At 38.7% G+C, this 21438-nt stretch overlaps 1 protein-coding gene across 1 annotated transcript; it reads left to right on the forward strand.

The window, feature by feature from the left end:
* The first annotated feature begins 5785 nt into the window (after positions 1 to 5785).
* On the forward strand, positions 5786 to 10744 carry LOC140244179 (uncharacterized). Its single transcript, XM_072323809.1, has 4 exons — positions 5786 to 5969; positions 6812 to 6962; positions 9108 to 9216; positions 10475 to 10744. The coding sequence occupies exons 1-4, from the start codon at positions 5786 to 5788 to the stop codon at positions 10742 to 10744; spliced, it is 714 nt and encodes a 237-aa protein (XP_072179910.1).
* The last annotated feature ends 10694 nt before the right edge of the window (positions 10745 to 21438 follow it).

Raw genomic sequence — 21438 nt, forward strand, 5'->3', positions numbered from 1 at the left:
ACTTTTAATATGGCTAATAGTCTCTGTTGGTTTGATCTTGAATGTATCGATTGATCTAGGCTTTTTGTTTTTAGTTGTCTCGTCTCTTTATTTGTATTTCTGCTTCTTCCCTTTCCCCTTTTCCACTTTTGTTTTCATCCCGCACATATTATGTAGTTAAGTTTTCACTTTTTTTTTCCCTCCTGTGAGGTGCCCACGTTGTACAAGCATAGTCTTTTGAGTGGGTACCTCCACTTTTTTTCGCAGAATGTATGTCTGTATGAAAGATACCTAACTTTGTAATGATTATTGACAAATGTTATTCTTTGCTATGTATCATTCCTTATCAAACGCATATCGAATCTATATTTTTTGTACATTCTGTTGAAAGAAGTGAAAATAAAACCTTTGAATTTGAATTTGTATTATCTTAAACAAATTTTGTGCGTATCTCTCGTTTTACTCCTCTGTGAGATTTGCCCTAATTTACCATTCATTTGCACAATGTCAAAGGAAGAAACAGTGAATGAATTCAATGTGCATGATTTTGATGAATCTGAACTAACTGTTAATGTTTATATGAGTTAAAGTCACATTTGTAGCTCAAGGATTACCATAATATGTTCTGCAGCCTCAGGCTGCTGATATCCATTACCAGATGCAGGAAACTGTAGATCCAAAGGTCAAGACCAGCAGCTTTCCTTTGACAAATAATCATAGAAAAAAACCTTTGGGACCTGCGCAATGGCGCTCTTCCACCACCGTGGAAGACCCAGTGTTACGATATCCTGCGCACTATACGCCTTTACTCTCAACATTAAGTGTGAAGTGAAATGGCGGTTCAGACATTTTCAAGAAGCTTACTATACTCTAGGTGGGAGGGTGAAACTTCATATTTTTAAATTCCAGGGGCGGTTGACATTAATTTCTTATATTTTTTGTTTCCTATTGATGTGTTCTTAATCTAAAGAGGTTTTATGCTGAAAGCAAAGTCGAAGAAGAATGTCTCTCCAACTCTCATAACGTCATCAAAGATAACTGTTACCGGTTCGCAGAAATAGACGGATGTAAAGATTTATAGGTATGAAAATTCCCTGTTGAAAGGAATAAACGTCAAACAGTTCGTGTTTAACTAGAATGAAATAAAATGCAATATATGAAGGTGAACAGGAGTGGAGAATACAGTATTCTTAAAGCTTATCTTCGTGCTGGAGTAGATAACAGCACAAGCGTCACATACACCCCCTCCCACGCTATCACGATAACATCTTTATACCTGTATTCATTCGCCCTTTTTCTAGACTTTATCTCGTTGAGGGTGGGTTTTCGTTGTTAGACTATAGAGCAAACGATATCCCCGCCCTTTCCTTTTCATTTAGAAATGCAACAATAAAAAAAAAAAGTTGTCTATACACCTGACATGAACGGATGTTTAATAACGAACATGATCGTATACCAGCATCTAAGTTCGATCAACACATTACTTCAACAAAGACTCTTAAAGAGTGAGAGAGCTTAGGAATATAAAGAGATTATAGTTAGAGAGAGATGAATAGATAGGTTATAGTTGGACACGAAGGAGGGGGAAGAGAGAGGAAGGGAGAAAGAGAAAGCGAAAGAGAGAGAGAGAGAGAGAGTAAGAGGGAGATGTACGTCATTTCCTGTTCTTCGTATCGTCTTTATTTGATTCTGTATACTTCTAGCAGAGAGCGATTTCCGGTATACGTGTTTCAAAGACTATTTTACTAGCTGTCTGAAGTCTCAGATATTTGATATGTATGACAGTTTACCATCAGTCCATTATCTATGCATGCAGATTCAGCATTCTATTCATGAATATTTCAAAGCATTTGATCTACTGCCGACTGTTTTCAACATTTCTGTGCGGTTTCCGTGCACACTTTTATATCCCTCGTGGATGAAAAAAAAAAAAAAAAACTAAACTAAAACCGAAAATGACCGTCCCATGTGCACTGTTAAAAGTAGTATTCATATGAATGTGATGCTTTTGAACTTTGAATTTGGACAGAAAATGGAGCGATATTGTCAGGAAATAACGTCAAATCCAATATCTGTTGACCCAAAACTCATATTTTTGCAGAGCTACTGTGGAATTATTGCCTGGGTGAAGAATCATGTCGATCGATTTTAAGCCAAGTTGTCATTAAACGGAAACACCAACGCAATCCATAGAACATTAATGGCCCTCTTAGCTAATCACCAGTCAATATTGATATTTATAGTTTTTTGGAATTGGGGTTTTAATTACTGCTTGACAATAACAAACACAGCAAAGTGGAGTGACACCCCCCCCCCATATTCACACATTCAAACACACACATTCTTCACTGACACACTTTACATAATACCTATGCACGAAGTGTACACACAGATCTACAAATCCAGGTGCTAATGCAGATGGTAAGGAGCTAAAATCCACTTAAGCGAGATCAATACAACATTGCTCAGTCGATAGTGAAATACTTCAAAATGTATCCCTGCAACACAGCAGAACACAGTGATTGGCCAATCCCGCCTCTCTCCGGCTAGGCCAGCTCAGATGAGTCCGCAGAAAAGCAATTACTGATATGGTAAAGCGCGCCTTTCTTCACGCAACTCACAAGCCGCCGTTGAGAGAGCAATGAATGTAAGTTGATTTATAGGCGATATCGTTCTGACCCTGAGTTGTTGGGGTTATACATACAGAGTGCATTTCTAGTGCCCTTATTTCATTAGGAGGGATTTTGTCCATGGCGTGTTGCATTGCGGGTGCTTGTGTTCACGCTTCGATTCGAACGACATGACTGACACCGAGGTTGTGTACTAGTACAGCATTTTATAGATGACAGTGTTTCTTCGGCGGCGTACCATCTTGTCGAGGATTACTTTGCAGGAATAACAAATCACAGTGAATGAGGTAGGTATTTACCAAATAGGCTTGTAGATTTAACGCTTTTCGTGTTCAACGAATTCCCGCTTCATATAAAACACCTTTAGTATGAACGAGCCGCTCAACTTGACCTGCTCAGTCCGATATTTCCATTATTATTATTATTATTATTATTATTATTATTATTATTATTATTATTATTATTATTATTATTATTATTAGTAGTAGTAGTAGTAGTAGTATTATTATTATTATTATTATTATTATTATTATTATTATTATTATTATTATTATTATTTGCATTATAGGATCCACTAGGTTCCCTCAGGATATCGATTAACCCTATCGGTGCCGGCGACTTTGGGCAGTGTGTATAAAAATATGAGGATTTCTTTTCTTATTGATACTCAAAGCACACAAAGGGTTAATAGAGATTATAAGTACATGGCAAGGCCTACTGCGTGGTTGCAGAGAACGTGGATTGGGGGGGGGGGGGGAGGGGGAGGTATGTATATTATTCATTAGCTGTATTATGTGATGATGATCAGCGGTAGATGATTAATATAGAAACCCAGAAAAAACGGAGGATATAAGGAGGGGGAGGAGGATGTGAAGATGTGGGAGAAATAATAGGTCGAAGATATAAGACAAAATGTCCTTCCACTGCAGGAAGAAGTGAGTGTTTTTTCACGTGGGTTGTGAATGAACGTTTTTGCCATGGAGGCATCAGACTCTATGCGCACACACGCCTTGCACACAAACGCAGTAGCTGTATACCAGCGAAACGACTGTACGGTGCGGTGACTTGTTACCATGACAACTGTCTACCATTATCCTTGGTAAAGGGGAAGATCGTCTTTCCTCTAAAACGACGTCAAATTTAATTTGCCATTAGAAGTCTTTCCTGGGCAGGCCCCCGTCATGCTACCAATGCTCCAAGCTTTGTTTCGCCAGTTTCCAGCCATGAAAAGAAAGAGAAAACTGAAAGAAAAAGGAAAATAAGTGTTCTATGATTACAGGGAGAGGATGCAACATGACGTAGTGTTTCTTGTTGCATCACAAATGGGCGAAATACTTTACGTATACAGCCATTATACTTTCATCCTCATATTCAGTCTGTACACAAGTCATTTCCCAAACCAAACAACTGGCATGACTGGTAAATTTGTGTCAAACTACGTTGTTGTTGGTTTTTTTTTTTTGCCAACTTACTGACATGACTGAGCAAATTCTATATTTGATTCTGTATGCATGTGTGTGTGCATACATGTGTGTGTCTGCATTGGTGTGTATATGTGATTGAGTTCTTCGAAAAATCTTGTGATTATCGAACATGTCATTCATGTCATTAATCATCGAACGACTGAAGAAGTTTTTGGTAATCTTAAAGCGAAACTTCGTCGTGCACAGCTATGCTTTTGAATAAGGCAGATAATTGGCTGCTACTGTGGTATCGTGATATGGGGCTTACACATATTATAACATCCTATATGTTCATCAACAGGCATATATATATATATATATATATATATATATATATATATATATATATATATATATATATATATATGAATGAATCTCATTAGAAGATCCAGCTGAGGCACGCGGCTGGTTATTATTCATAACTCTCTACCCCAAAAAGGAACGTGTGCATAAAGTCAGAGAGTTGAAGGGTTGGTCCGTTGGGTATTAGAGCTTGGGTCTGCCTGAACCGCTACGACGTCTCCGTGGCCGAGCGGTTAAGGCGTTGGCGTTCCATGCCAAAGACCCGGGTTCGAGTCCCGGCGGAGACCAATTTTTCAACTCTTGCGCTTTTCCGAAAAGGAGGAACAGTAAGAGGAATAATAATGTCAAAGCTACCCACCGATTTTCTCCTTCCTTTCTCATATCTCACATATATGTATTTATAACATATATATATATGTGTGTGTGTGTGTGTGTGTGTGCTTTCAGAGAGAGGAGAGAGAAACAGTAAACACAATGCCTCACATAACGTAAATTGTTCAAGACCTTCTTAAATATTGTTCAACCTTCTTCATCATACATTTCTTATGTCACTTTCAGTAGTCTGTTGATTATCATGAATTGGTGTGTTTGTTTCTTGTTTGCTGCTCCCTTTCCATTCTTATTTTTACATTGTCTCTGATGATTTGCTGCCCAAAATATTTTTGGTAGTTTCTATTAACTTTTATCTAGTAAAAGTGAATCCATAGATGAGTTTGTCCATAAGTAGAAATATTCTCTTTTCATCTCATTTTACCTCCAGATTCTTCATGATATCTCCGTCGGATAAGTTCATACTTGACGGGAATGTGGGGTGTACTCGAATGGTGTCCATACGTCGCTTTACCCACTAGTCTGACTGTCCTTCGACGGTGAGACTAAAGCTACAGACATCTCCACACGTGACAAACAGGCAGCACGCCACAGTAAAGCGAGTGCACGTACCGATATACTCCGCCCTATAACCGGTCTTTTGACGGCGCCTTAAGATGATTATGAGTAGCCGCCAAGCGAGGTCAAGTGACATCGTTATAACGGAGAAAACAACCGGCGATCCCATCTCCACCTTCTGCGGCGAATGTCTCCAAAACGACTTGGTTTCCCGCCTACAGGTTCTTGTGATGTAACGGGCGGATTGAAGTCAGTCAGCCGAAGCCGCCTTAAAGGCTTGATTTAACGCCACAACCTTCATTGAGGATTTCTGCCTTTAAGCTTGTTGGATGGCGCAAAGAACGTGTCTTTACTCACGCTCTGGCCTCTCGGACTAACTCTTATTTGATGTATGAAAGCAGGATGTATGAACCAGTGAGCAGATATGATAAGTGTGCATTTAGATTGCATCTAGGTTGATTCTTGGACTCTCTTTTGAGCCATGGTAGCGAAGATTCACGATACGTTTCAAGTCATGTGATCATGAAAGTGGGTTTTCCGTGGACCCACGTCATCATGTTGGTATGCCATCTCGTCGCCTTACACTCCCTGCCCCTCACGAATGCCAACCTCATGTACAACCCACAGATAGACGTCAGGTTATGTGGCCGTGGAGGGCGCCTATCTTGGATCTGCGATCCTTTCTCCGTTCTTTCAAGAACAGACGGTGAGACTCTTTGGTATAGGTTTTGTTATAAGTAACTAACAGATTTGTTACGTTCATATCTCTCTCTTTCTCTCTCTCTCTCTCTCTCTCTTCTCTCTCTCTCTCTCTCTCTCTCCCTCTCTTTCTCTTCCTTTCCTAGCACTCTCTTCAACAGTCTCGCATACATGCATAATCTCTCTCTCTCACACACACACAATGGTTACTTGTTTCTGTCAGACTGTTGTCATTGATAATGAATTATCAATCAATTAACTGACAGCTATGACTGTGTTTTTATGTAAAGGATTTAGCCCCCTCTGCAAGGAGTTATTCACCATTAAGATTTAAGAAAAAGAAAAGAAAAAGAACCGTTCCTTGCAAGTTTCTTCAGGTTCTGGTAAACAATGGATCCATTCCGCTGTCAGTGTTTAACTGTAGGGGTTCCCTCTTTGTTTCAGACAAAAAGCCCAGGGGGTATTGACAACTGTATATCTAATAGGCTTTGTAACCCCCCCCCCCCCCCATGCTGTATGCTTATTTATCGTCCAGGAGACACAGTGCAAAGGGTATGTGTGTCTCCACATAACACTATTTTTGTTGTTTTTATCGTGTTTTCGTTGGAGGTGTCGAAATTTTAATATGAGTTTGAATATAGTAATACATGATGGTATCTTATCAGTATCTTATCTTCTGTTTGTTACCCGTAACTATTCTCAAACCGAGACAGAAGTAGGCCCTATTCTTGTCTTTTGAAAAGATGAACATTTGTTAGCCCTGACGGGATCGACCTGTCAAATAAACCGATTTTTTGTTTAATCTCTTATTTTTTCCTGTTTTTCTCCATAACGTGAATTTATCTGCAGCCGATAAGTTGGACCGAACACTCGAAGAGATACAGTCGGAAACACAATGTGCTTGTGACGCTGTGGACATGGTGGAATACAAGTGTAACACCACATCCAAGGGGTACACCATATCCATCGCCATACTGCCTTACCTACCGCACTCCAGGCAGTAAGCAAACCGTTAATATTTGCTTTTGTCTCTGCTTGCCCTCTTTGTTGTCACCATGCTTACCTCCTCTCACAATCTTTACCCTCATCCCACCCAACCCACCCCCCCCCCAAAAAAAAAGAATGATAGCGAGGTGTCTTCCAACTTCTCGTTTCTCTTAAATGGCCAAAATAAGGAAGATCATAAATGATTGCCTTTCTGTAAAATATCGAAGTTAATGATTACTGCTACTTATACTGAACGTGAAATTCCATTCTGTGCTCAAGATCGTTGCAAGAAAGAGAGTAAAGTTAAATAAAACCATTTTTCTTTCATCTCTTAATTTTCTTTTTCCTGTTTAAACCGAAACAACAATGGGTGTGTCATTAATCATCCAAGGGGTGATTAATATTTGATATAGACCAACAAAGTGATTGAATATCAAAGTTTCCCATGTTCAGTGATATCAATATCTAGTGAGACCAATAATGATATTTTTCGCAGCCATTTTTTTTTTTGCAATTATGCAAATTAGAGGAAGCGATGATGTCATTGATGATGTAATTTTGTTGGTCGATAATGCAGCAACTATGCTTCGAATTTCCCCTCATCTATTATCGTGTAATAATGGCTAGTTACAGTACTATCATGATCTAATGTGGGGGATTTCACTAAGGCATTTCTATTTCATCTAAAAAGAGAGAGGTATTATGAATATTTCTGTGCTTATGAAGCATAGACTTGCGAGCTGGTAAAATCTTAATCCCCTCAAATTAACACAATCATATTGTTGTGACTGACATCATTATGTAAACATGTACAAGTCTAAAATCACATTACTTCTTGTGTCAGATTGTTATGAAATCTCTGTCATTTTGCCGTCTTGTTGTTTTGCGCTCTTTGGAGCGGACATAAAATGGATTTAATGTATTGCACCTTGAAATAACAAAATATATGCAGCTATGTAGTGTATTTGTCCTGTAGATCAGTTCCATTTTTTTTTTTTTTTTTTTTTGGTCTTACTTCACCTTTATCTATCTTTGTCTGGAATGCAAACTCCACCTTAAAGCAATATCACCACCCTTGTCAACGGTAATCGTGTTGTCTGTAGCGCAGCGGTAATCGTTATTTTTCCTTCTCGTTCCGTTACGTGGTATGAGCATATTGGTAATTCGAGCATGGTTCCAGTGCAATCGCTGCATCCGCCCGACACGAAATGCATTCGGCTTTCTGTCGTCGGAGAAATGTCACGGCTCACAATGGACAAACTGCATAATATACCAGCCTACAGCTAGGCTTTATCTACGAATAAGTAAGGGGCCCTGGCCGGTGATTTCTTCTCTTTTTTTTTATCCCTTGCTATGAAGTGAGAGTGAGGAAAAGCGCCACGCGTTGTCATGGCAACGAGAAAGGCTAAGATTCTCATTATCTGCGTGGGAGAGCTAAATATCTCCGGAGTATATCTTCAAGCAGCTTAAAGGTCGGCTCGTGCAGTGATACAAGGCGGAAATGTATTTTAAAGGGAAAAAAAGAGTCACTGAAAATTCATATTTAGAAATTAGCATATCTTTATTTTTAAGAAATTGGTATATTTTTGAGACATTGATTCGACAGGTAGTCGTGTGAGAAATGCCAGTTCACAAAGCTCACAACATTTGTGTCACGCAACTTAATGAGGTTGTTATTTGGGGTTTTTTGTTTGTCTTTTCTAATATATTCGAAATTACGCAAATATCACCGATGACCATTTGATAGACATTAGTCACGTAGACGTTAAGGGTACACTGATCATTACCAATAAGAAAAATCAAAAAATATATGTACACATATTTCTAACATGAGAAAGGTTTGCCTCAGAGCAGTCATAATGATTATACGCAATTTGATTTGGGCACTTTATAAGTCACTCTCCACTATAGGGTATTAGTTATCTTGTGTTCAGACGTTATCCAAAAGATAGTAATACTCCCTTTGTATACCTCTGTCATGTAACTATGTACTACACAAGTACTGTTTATGAAAAAAGAGCCTTTTAAAGCATAATTCAGAAGTATATAATATGCATATTTTTTTTTTTAAGTAGAGTTGAAAAATTGGGAACTACTGTTAAGCCTGTCTAGTTTTGTTGTTTGTTTTTTCTCCCTTGCAACTTTTGTCACGTTACAGGGATCCTGTGACGGCGGAAAACTATGCGGATTATCTTCGGAGATACGTCTGGCGCTTTGGAAAGTGCGGAGATGACGTTGTCATAGTGTTATCAAAACGTGAGAAGCAGGTGGGTTATCTAAAACACTTTGGCGGTATGATCGCCCACTTTCCACTGCACTGAGTTAGGGCTGCTGTGAATATCCCAAACAATTTTCTCCTGTCGTCTATCTTCACTCACGCAAAGACAAAGTAACATTATCTTTTCTTCAGAATATAACATAAAGAAAATGTTAACAACTCCTGACTCTTGAAACAATTCGGCGATTTTTCTCTAACTTTCTCAGATTGTTCGCTAATATTTCTGCATTAATTGAATCCCCTAAACTTCCCCTTTAAACAGAAAATCCTAAACAGATCTTGCTCGTCATTTTAGTCCATGTGTTCTTGATTGAATGACCCGGAATTGGCTTCCATATAGACGGTTATGAATTTATTATAACTTACCTTTTTAATAAATGCACTATCGCACAACGAGACATCATACACAATACTCCTTTTGCCTCGTAGTTATTTCGTAAACGTATGCTCAAAAATAAGACACGATGTAAGCACCATGAGACCTTTATCAAGTGACATTATTGTAAACACCAGTGCTGACAACAGGAATGACCAAAATGTTACAATTTCAAGACTTGCGAGTTATGTTAATTTGTCCGAGAATAATCGGAGTTGACATTGAATCTCCGCATCTTTGCTTGATGATCTTGTTTACTTTCCATTAGATGGTCTATCTTGTATATCAAGAGTAAAACTTAATCTTACCTTGTTAGGCAATAATTATAACAACGGCCTTAAAGCTGCATTTTCCATTTACTCATAAATCAAATCTAGCTAACGAAAGCATTCACCGATACACTCAGAAAATTTGCCGAACCTTATTATTTAGCAGGGATCTGGCGCGAATTAGGCTTTAAACAAGTCTGATTAAAGAAAAAATACAAATCAGTCTGCCTATATCATCTATTGTGCTCATTGTGCTTGCATGATTTTTATTAGTGAGACCAATCACGTTTAACCCACTGGTTACATGGACCCGTTGAGTCCAAGGCAGAATCTGTGTTGGTTTCAGAATCTTGTAGTGAACTGGTTAAACTGAACAAAGCAGACATTTCCTCTTTCATCGTGGTGGTAGTCTTTACGAAGTCGTTGATGAGAAATTTCTAGATATGTTAGCATGGTTCTACATTGTGAGAAATACTCAAGTATCATGTTTCAAATTGAACTGTACATAATTTCATCTTTGTTCTATCAAACGAAATGCTGAATGCATTTCCAGTTGTCCAGTAGCAGTTGAAAGATTTTTTTCCTGTCCACTTTGTTCACAGGTTTATGCTTCCGTGGGACCCACGGCAGCTCTCAAACTGAAGTCGCTCATCGTCAACGACATCTACTCGGACTCGAGACAGTTTTTCGACAACGGCGAGTTCTACACGGGTCTATCTTACATGCTAGAGAGTTTCCGCAAGGCTTTCGAAGCGACCTATGAAGTCACGCCAGATTTTCCCGTGTGGCCCGTTGTCCAGATGGCGATAGGCGCCCTCTTTGTCCTCACGTGTTTCTGCAGCATGTACCTGTGCCGGAAGCTTTATTCATAGCAACGGCAGCCTGTCGGGTGCAGCCGGCTGGGAGACAACCATCGCCTGAGCTTTTTTCCTCCTCATATTAATTGAAAATGCTACGAAGTCGTCTGACCTTTCGTAATTGACGGGGAAAACTCGACGTTACCTGAGCGCTGAGGCGAGATCGTTTCCCATCCGCGTAAACGGTGTGTCATAGCACCGCCGTTCTAGCGATGCGTAGCCATGACAACGCTCCACAGCACCTGAGCTTCGCCCCATTTCAGGGCGCTGGCACAATTACTGCAATTCCCTGTGAACTACAGCCAGGGAGAGAACGTCAGTACTGATTGATTTAGATTTGCTGTCGTTGTTGCTTTTTTTATCATTCTTATTTCGGCTTTCATGTCAAAAAAGAGAGAAAAACTTGATTTCATAATTGTCGGCATGTCAAGGATTCTCCCTACAGGTGCACGCCTACAAAACGCGATGATCGTGTTTATTACTCCAATTATTATTTATGGTGCCTGCAATACAGTCAACCACGTGTCGTTTTCACTGATATACTGACGTTAAGTTAGGCGTGAAGGAGTTCCGTGGGTGAACTGGAGTGGTCAAGGATCGCGACCTGAATCCAGGCTGCATGTTCCCAAACCACCTGCATCGCGGGTGGATGAACGATCCTCGACAGTTAAACCACGAACGGCAGTGTCCATCGGAAGTGGTCTTCTAGCAAGACTAGTCTTCAATCAAAACTGGGTAGATATCACGTGGAACATGTTTACTGTGCACCGTACACAGCCTGGGTGATTAGGCTATGCAACATTTTCTTTAAAAAAACAAACAAACAAACAAAACATTGCTTTCCAGGCGATTGCGACGCTCAGGATGATAGTGTGATATCAAACTGATTGTTCCTGCATTTTCTTGTTCCTGTTTCTCTTCCTCATACTCCTGTTTCTACCCCTTCTCCTCCTCCTCCTCCTCTTCCCCTCCTCCTTTCCTACTCCTCTTTCTCCTCTTTCATCTCCTCTTCTTTTCTCTTTCTTTTCCTACTTAAGGTCTATTAATTGCTGAAGAGGCAATGCTGTCGTTTCAAAAGAACTGCACGTTGTGAACTTATTACGTGGCCTTTCGAAAAGTACATAGTATTCATATTACCGATTACTTCTAGAGAGAAAGAGAAAAGACAAAGTATTAATCATGGTCCTGGAGAACTAATATAACAATGATACAAGCTGACCTCTTTCTGTAATACATTCCACACACGGTAGAGGCCATATCAGCACTGTAAATAAAGTCTTACACGAGCTTGTGTGCAATAACCATGATGTGCCGAAATTATTCAGTGGCCGCACAAAAAAAAAAGGAAAAAAATACTTGACTTTATATACGTACGTTGAAAAGGGCTAACGACCCTTGCGGAATGTAACCCTACTTATATACATTTGTACACCATGCATCAGTACTTTAAAAGATGCAAATACACATTCGAAAATAATTGTGTTTGAATCGCGTGTTCAGAGAAATACTATTTTTATTTTTATTGAAACTGAAGGAAAGAAAGTATGAAGTGTACCTTAATCTTAAAACTAACAAAATAAGTTCGTCAATTACTTAATAAAATACAGATGGTAACGACACAGTTATGATAACACATCACATGCATGCCTGGCGTTGGGTATAGGGGATCGACGTCTTTTAGTTAACTAAAGACGTGAGCAATAGAAATTAAGTGATGCTATCGTATTCTGTCAGTGACTACGTCGTTGTACGCACTGTGGTTGAAACGTTTTCATCTCATAACCACAGTATAGGCCCTAAAGGCCCGGTCACACTGCCCAAAAGTCGCGTTAACGCATGAATCACGCAAGAAATCTGGTTGTGCGTGCTTGCCCGTCTAGAATTTTCGCTGATTTACGCGATAAAAATCACCGATGAATTGGGCAAGAACTACTGAAAAATCGCTAACAAATCACGCACTTTCAGCGCATAGGCACGCAAAGGCCCCAAATGGGGCGAATTCGTGATTGTGCGCGACGACTGAGGTCCACGGAAAACCACGCATAATCTGCGCATTATCACTAATATAATGAACTGCGAATGAATCGCGCATTGTTCGCATAGGAACTACGCAAACTACGCAAAAATTACGAAAAACAGAGCAATACTGCTTAAACTTTTACGCGAAGCCGAGTTTTGAGCTGCTCACAACCTGGAATCGCGTAAAGCGCCGATCCGGCGCACATCGGCGGACAACTATGAAGGTTCCACGTCAGACAAACTCATGAAATGCGCAAATCGCGCATGTATCGTTAAAGGTTCGAATTTCTTACGTAATTCACGCGTTTACGCGACTTTTGGGCAGTGTGACCGGGCCTTAAGGATTCTACCTCTGCAAATGAGCACTTTTAAACAATCTCCCTTCATAGAAAATTACAGTATTGACAGTATCATTCATGCGCAAAGCTGTACAACACGCACGCACACGCACGTGCGCAAGGCCCGTACGCGCCCACAACATCCGCATTGTGCTGAAATGCTTTGTTGAGAGTCCCTATTCATTGTCTTGTGTACAACATACAAGTATGAATCGCTCTTACAAAATCTTCCCCGCATTTGATTAGGCTGTAACCTGGTTTAACAGATGGAGAACTCAGCATTCAGCGAAGAGATATGAAGTGCATCCATTAATCTTTGAGCTAATGAGAAAATTAAGCGTAATGCCGGTAATGGAGTAAGCAGGGAGTTTCGGGAGAATATCGTAGCTTTTCACGTATGAAAGTCCAGTACACGTTAAAAGCTGTAAGCTTATCTATCATCGCTATTGCATAATGTTCTATTCTGATCTTGAACAACGCATATATTTAGCAAAAAAGGTAAAGCAAAGTCTTAAGAACACGTGTAATAACAGGGGACAGATTCAAATTGTGTTTTGATAGAAACACGGCAATGATGATTTTTCCGTGTATCTCATGAGGTAAATTGTTGAAACGTTGTTAACGAGCACCTAATTTATTTTGTATAATTCCTGCAAGTCCAAATGCGGAAAAAAATTGACAACATAATTGCAGGATAAATCAACAAGAAGGAGAGAGGAGACTAAGTTGAATTATTCCTCGTCCCGGTACAATCTATAGCGTAGTACTTTACAGAGATTATTGTTTGAGAAAGGGAAGGGAGAGGTTGTCAGTTACATCTTTCTAATTCTCTCTACATATAGTAGAGGAACGGTTTCATTTAGTCAAGACAAAAAGTTTCAATCATTCAGCACTGAAAGAACTGAGTATTGTTATGGTTCGTTTTCAGGTGCTTTTTCACTGTTTTTAGAAAGCCCGAAGTGTTGGTTGTGTTGATCAATCGGTTACAGCTCGTTATTCCGATGGCTCTTTAGTCCGAAGATTCGTTATTCCGATGGTTCGTTATTTCGAATTTCATTTTAGGATTATCGAATCTCCGGAATAACGAACCTTTGGAAAAACGAAACAAAATGTTCGGATTAATGAACCCTATTTCATTTTCGGATTAACGAACCTCTAGGTATAGGGAATTTGTGTGTTTCGGATTAACGAACCTTCGGAATAGCGAACCTTCGGAATAACGAACAGCACCCGATCAATCGACGTCTGCTTTTATTTTTCTACTTGGTGTTTCTGCAAAATGTGCAAGCACATTTATTTATTTATTTATTTATCTATTTATCTATTACTGTTTTTTGTTTTTTGTTTTTCTCTTCTTCTTTTTTTTTTGTGCCATGGGGGAGGAAATGTGCGAGCAAGTGCATCATGTTGACTAATTATGAGTGGCACTGTGTTGTATGCCCACTTCGGCGGAACTTATGCAGTTCATTATCTGCAAATCGACTGCATTTGAGGATAAGGAAATAAGTTCGTGTGAGTTGCATAAGTACTTGCAATGTCTGCCTGTTTAGTCAAGAGTAACTGAGAGCTTCATAGAGTTATAGGCTGACGTACTATGGGGTAAAATAGAAGTACGCCGGTTAGTGAACGGAGCGAAGCAATGAATGTCGTGTCCAGGGTTTATTTGTGTCAGATTGTGGACGACTTTCCCTGGCTAGTCAGCAATGACGACGTTAAAAGTTCGTATCGATTTCAGAACTGATTGACTGGATAACTGAATTTGTTTGGATCAGCCGTTTATACATGTTATGTACGTCATGTGCAGTTGCCTTCGGGCAGTCACATACTAATTATTATCGGCGATCTTCGCTTACGAGACGCAAGAGGGCGACAGGCTGCCGAAGCGTTTGGCTCGCTGACTACAGAAGCTGGCCTTTTCGTTATCACATGATACATATTTTACTTCATGGTTTTGACCGTTTTTATTGAGCATTCTTAGTCACGAGCGTTTTTTAAAATGGAAACTTTAAAGCACTGCGTTTTAAAGATTGTTGTTTCACAGGTCGACGTGCTGAGAACGTTCCCGTTTTGAAACATTGTAGGACGTCATCTTCAACATATCGACATGATGGACACTTTCAATTGTCGGGTAGTACATGTACACTATATCTTCCATCAATCTGGACCAAATTAGTGTAGTTAGCTCGTTGATTGTGACATATATTTTCTTTCTTTTCTGCCAACAGTCGGGGAAAAACAAACAATCAAACGCACTGAGTGTTACGTTACGACTGTTTTAATGGCAAGTTGCAAAAGCCGAATTTTGACTTTTACTTTTTCATAGTCATAAAGCGCACCTAAGCTTATAACAGTTATTCAGTTTTTGAACTCGAAGTCATGTAGCATAATTATAATAGAAATTATGCAGGATAATAAATTAGTGTCTGTACATTTCATTACTCATGGAACATACAACGAATTATCTTTTTTCATACATGTAAAGGTATGTGTTATATTTCTCAACGAGATAACCGCTGTCCAATTTAGCACCATGGTTTCAAAAGTGGAAGAATATAAGCAATTATGTAACGCTTAACAAATGCGAATATGAAAGAATAAGCCATGTGTATCAGGCGAAGCTAAGCACATTGAGATATTTGTTATTATTGTCAGAACATAGATTATATAACATGAATGTTTTTAGGAGGCGTATTACCACCAAGAAAAATGACTCAACATGTTATGGCTTATAGGTGACAGTGTCATGAAAGTACCGTGTGTAAAACTGCGTTGAAATCATTCGGCAAAGCAGCTCTTGTTTGCATCACGTATTGAGATACGTACTGTAATTAAGCAGTAATTAAGCAGAGCTTGCGAATCGATGACTACAATCCACTAGCGTGAGGATCTTTGTCACAAGAGATGGTAGAAAACGAAATGACGTCACAGATTGTTAATTCCTACAATCATGTCATTCCACATTGACTCCTGACCTCAAACCTTTGCGTCAAGTCGAGTCCGGTACTCCTTTGCGCGAGGGGAACACTTTACGTGTCGCGACTGCGGGTCGAGAACATCTGGATTGTCTGGTACAGTCTATTGATGTAGTATATGTATCGTCAAAATAATTGTGGCATTATGTCGGTCTGTGGTATTAAAAAAAAAAAATCGTGGGTAGAACCCCACATCCATCATAATGTACTTGTGTTGTCGAATATGTGTATGCCTTTTCGTTGTTTTTATTTGACTTTTGACGGTATGTTTTGAAGTTCTAAAAGTTTTTTTTTTTTCGTCCCTTTCGCTGTTTGTTGTCCGTTGATGTTGTTGTTCCTGATATAAAGATGAACGTATGTAAAAAGTGCAAATGCACAAGTGAGGAAGGCAGGTCATTACCAGATTTTTTTAGAAGTTATTTGCAGATTCATTTCCATTTGTGTGGTTCCACCTATTTCAATTGCAGAAGACGTGTACGCACAGAACGTACATCCTTTGCCCGATTGCACTCTTTATGGCTGCAAAAAAAAAAAAATAATAATAACAGCAACAACATAAAAAATGTATGTCAGAAACTCACATAGTCCCATACACATTGCCTGTCTGTGAACAAGTGTCTTAAAATAGAAAGAAAAACATGTTAGCTATACTCAGTATCAGGAGCAGCGTGGTATAATAGGCTCTGGATTTGTAAATAAACAGTTTAAGTTCGAATCCTGGTGTGCCCATCTTGGACAATGTCCTTCTTGACCCAGGTGTTTATATAGCTACCTGGTAATGCTGGGGGTAATGATAAAGACAGGACCCTCTCGAAGAGCAGTATTAGCATCAAAGAGGCTATCCTGGATAAATAGGACCTCGTTATTATCCTCATTACTAAGCATGACTTTTGTAACCATTGTAGAGTTCAACATTTCTATATGAAGGAGCATACTATGTAATTTCCAGGAAACTGCAGAGAAAAATACAAACACGTGTATTGATTACTGACGGAAAGAAATTGACTTTGTGTAACTTGTAGTATCGACGTTTTGTTTAATTCTTTTGAATTACAACGTAATGCCTTATTATACAAGTTTGAATTAAGTTGTAGCTTGACGGCGCAGCATTATTTTGTCAAGGCAAAATCTATTGTTACCCTTTCCTGATTTGTCGACCACGGAACGAGCGGATCTCTGATGTAAGAACGTTATTAGGGCATCGGCACAACACACTCTAATGATCTATAGGATGTTAACACTACGCACCCCAGCCGTGTACTTAGGTAAATATGATTGATTTTGTTGTTTCCTAATTTTTCTCATCAAATCGTTTTAAGTTTGTGCCTGTCAATATTCGTGTCACTTATTGAACATAGGTTATTCAAATTATGTAGTGAATTTAATGACGTTGGTAACATTAAAATTCGAGACCTTTTTTTACACGATTCAGTCAGAAAATATTAAAAATTTGATGACTTCACTTATCGATGTTTTCCCTTTCCTCGTTCCCCATCTTCTCTTCCTCCTTTTCTTCTCCGATCCCTTTTCATCCTCCTCCTTTGCCCATCTCATTGTCTTCTCTCCGTGTCTTATTTGCCTTCATCTTTATACCTTCCTTCTGTCTTCTCCTTTCTTCTGTCGTCTTTTCTTCTTCTGCTCATGGTAACACAGTGGTACACTGAATAAGGTACCAAGATTCCAAGCAGGGAGTCTTGTGTTGGAATCCTGACAGTATACGTACATCCCTGGACAAGATGTCATACGCCAAAATTAAGAGCGGTTTTTAATTGGGTGCAGATAGGTGGGTTGTTGTGACGGTATGGTTCCAAAGAGATTAGTGAGATGTCATCCCAGATAAAGAATATCCCGTCGTTGCAATTCTTCTGATTTAATCTAAGTGAGGTGATGTGAGATATTCGTTAATTAACGAATCCTTCTTTTCCCCTTCCTTGATTTCTTCTGCCTCTCTGCCTTAAAAAGTTGTGTCAAAGTAGAAAGACGACTCTATAAAGACTGTGTACTAGGACAGAATTTCTCTGTGCAATCCTGAAGATATTGTATTGTCTTCTTTTTTTTCTTAAAGAAAAGAATGGTCGTAATGGTAAAAACATTGCTCTGCTCAGCAAACTGAAGCGCTGCACGTAAATAATAATTCTTCGTGTGAACTACTTTGTTCATCATTGTAAGTTCTTTGAATAACATTGTTCTTCAGTTTGTAGTCAGAAAATATACAGATATGATTTATCTTCATTTTCATTTTATTCTTTAGATATTTTCCATTTTGATGTTTGTGATATTGTGAAAGAATGTTACTACTTAGTTATGAGTATGACTTTTTTTTTCCATTGGACAACAGTCTCGTATTCGATTTTTATGCCATGGTCGTATGAATAAAACGATGTAAAAAATGTCACTATAAGGACATAATGTTATTGGATTTTCACGTAGCAATTAAACTCATTTTTTGTCAAACATTTTTAATTCATGTTTTATTTTATCGGTATTACATAAAGAGAGAGAGAGAGCGAAAGAGAGAGGCAAACTATACACATTTGTACACACACACACACACACACACATTCAATGAAATAAAAAGTGAATAGTCACTGTCAATCAGTTGCAATAAATAGTCACTGTTTGTTGCATTTTAAACACGTTTTAGTCATTTGATCAATTTGCAGCACTTTGATCCAGCTTATCAACTCTGTTAAAGGGAAGATTCCGGGCAAGGGTCTTATCTCAATATGCCCAAGTATTTAAAGCGACACATTGCCAGCGCAGATCCTTGTTATGCATTTATTTGTCCATCAACGCTAGTACTTCTATGGTATATCGCGGGAAAAAAACTCTGAAGGAATATTTTTTTTATCCGTAATATCTTGTTGATGAAGATATAATAGGTTACATTCATAGATGACATAGTAATCATAAATAACATATTAAAAAGATGCCTTATCGATCCAAATGAGAGATTAATATTCGTACAGTTAGAAAATGCTGACATGAACATACATACTATAAACAAATATATTTTGTCGGTATTATGATGTAATCAGCAGAAAGTAAAAAAAAAAAAAACAACTCGACCTTATGATAAATGTTCCTTGAATACAATTTAGCTTGAATATGTACTCTTACTGAATACAAAGTAATTTGCTGCAAAGGTTTTCTAATACATGAAATAAAATTACGCACAACTTTACTTGACATAATGAAAATTTTCATATAGATATCAATGATACTTATTTGTAAATATGGATGGAATTGGGTTTCCTCTTATGTTTCAATACAGCAACAATGACCGGACGTCAGTTGACTCTTTACATAACAACCACTTGCAAAGAGATATTCAGGTACAATTTCCTGTCGTAAACTCTCTATCCCGGCCTGCATTTGGGTCGTGTGTGTACAGACTGTGACCAATGTCAACCCACTGATGAATACCAAGAGGATAAATAAAAGTATATAATACACAATCTTGCTTTAAAAACAGCAAATGAAATCATTGGATGACATGCATGTATATTCAAATAAAACATGACAAGACGGAAAGAAGAATGAAGTGGTAACACGTAGCCTAGGAGCACGAATAAAAAAAAAATGTTTTGATGAATATTTGAATATCAATGAGAAGGAACACTCGTCTTCTATCTGTAGGGCCTAAAATCGCTGAGAGATAACAGAACAGAACTGGGCACATAGTAAAGCAAAGGTAATAGTTTTCAAGAATTGCGCAAAATACAATGATTTTTTTAAGGAAGTGAAAATAGCAATAAGAACAAAGATGATGACAAAAGGTTAGTTTCTGTTGCTGGTCATGACCCTTTATCATCACCAGTCGTATTCATATTGTAACATCGGCACTGAAAATGACTTGCGGTGCAAAGTTCGTGTCATCTATATCCCCGGCTATAATAGGTGATTAGAGCTCGGCTTCAAACATAAGGCTACAGCGTCCGGGTATGAACATTGCCTGCAATTCCGCGTTTGAAGTGTGACACTGATCATAAAAAATACCATTTTGACAGCGATAATTCAGGGCTTATTACGCAATTCTCATGATCTAATGCTCATCTCGATAAAAATAGCACGTTCAAGTAAAAACATACGCGAAGAAAACATATTATACATGAATCATGGTCAACAATACAATATAAATACGTAATCATAGCTTGATTTTCTTGTGTTTACAACCAGAGGAGGGATGTACCACCACTCCCCTCCCTTCAGCTGGTCACTCCCTCTCGGAGAATGCCTCACTCTCACATCTCGTTCAATGTTTAACCCTGTGTGTTCTTACGTATGCACCTGTATAGCACTAAAAGAGTAAAGACATCAGTTCAAAATAAATTATGCTAACAATGAAACAATCGATCCAGCGACTCCTCGTTTAATTATACACCTTATACACGGCATGTCGTACACCTGAAAGTATGAAACATACACGAATAGTAACGGGTACTGTATTTACAATGAGGTAATGATGAAAGATTGTATCTTTTGTTTATTTTTTTTTCTGGGGGGGGGGAGGGGTTAACAGGGCCGGCGGAACGGGGGGGGGGTGGCATACTCATACAGTGTAACTACTTTGCCCCCCCCCCCCACTTTTTTACCACGAAAGTGGCACCGAAAAAAAAAAAAAATAGAATGTGGTTAAGCTTTTTGCCGATTGCAAGTTGCGAGGAAGTGGCACCAGAAATATAACCTGCCCCACCCCCCCCCCCCCCGGTGGCGCCGGCCGTGGTTAATAATTTGGTTCTGTTTGGCTGTTTGTTTGTCTTAGACTTGCCACATGCGGGATGTCCTCTGTCTTTAATAACCTAACATTCTCTTACTCACTTTCTCTTGTTCCTAACAAACAAGTGAATATAATAGAACTGATCAAAAGATTGTTTTTGAGTGATCGAATCAACACTTCATGTCAACTCTTAAACATAGACACATACACACACGCACACACACATACAAACACACGCATATATGTATAGACACAAAAAAAGAAATAAAATTATGTACATACATAATAACTATTTACATATCCTACTATTTACATTTCAAACATAACGATGATGTACGGCATCCAATACAACTCTGCCATGATTCATTATTAACGCTGCTGATGTTAACTTTTACTGTCGTTTAGTCATTTATGACAGTGATAAAAAAAAAACCACGGAATTTGAGTACTCAAATATCAGTCTTCATTTTTTTCCCAACGTGCAATCAACGTGCTGAATTGACAATCTGAAATGGATGTTCGCTGTAATAAATTGACGTGGCATCTACAGGCAGGGAAAGAAGACATGAAAAGTAAGAATTTACAGTTGAGTTTACAATTTGGGGCAAGAGCGGGGTAAGTGCATTCTTTGTTCGTTGATCATTATCATAATAATTATCA

Source organism: Diadema setosum, chromosome 21, assembly GCF_964275005.1.
Source record: "Diadema setosum chromosome 21, eeDiaSeto1, whole genome shotgun sequence".
In the NCBI taxonomy this organism is placed as follows: Eukaryota; Metazoa; Echinodermata; class Echinoidea; order Diadematoida; family Diadematidae; genus Diadema; species Diadema setosum.

Excerpts from the sequence above, each read along its gene's own strand:
- LOC140244179 (XM_072323809.1), top strand. The coding sequence starts at position 5,786 with ATGAAAGTGGGTTTTCCGTGGACCCACGTCATCATGTTGGTATGCCAT. Across the intron at positions 5,970-6,811 it reads CGTTCTTTCAAGAACAGACG|CCGATAAGTTGGACCGAACA; the intron begins GTGAGACTCTTT and ends ATTTATCTGCAG. Across the intron at positions 6,963-9,107 it reads TACCTACCGCACTCCAGGCA|GGATCCTGTGACGGCGGAAA; the intron begins GTAAGCAAACCG and ends GTCACGTTACAG.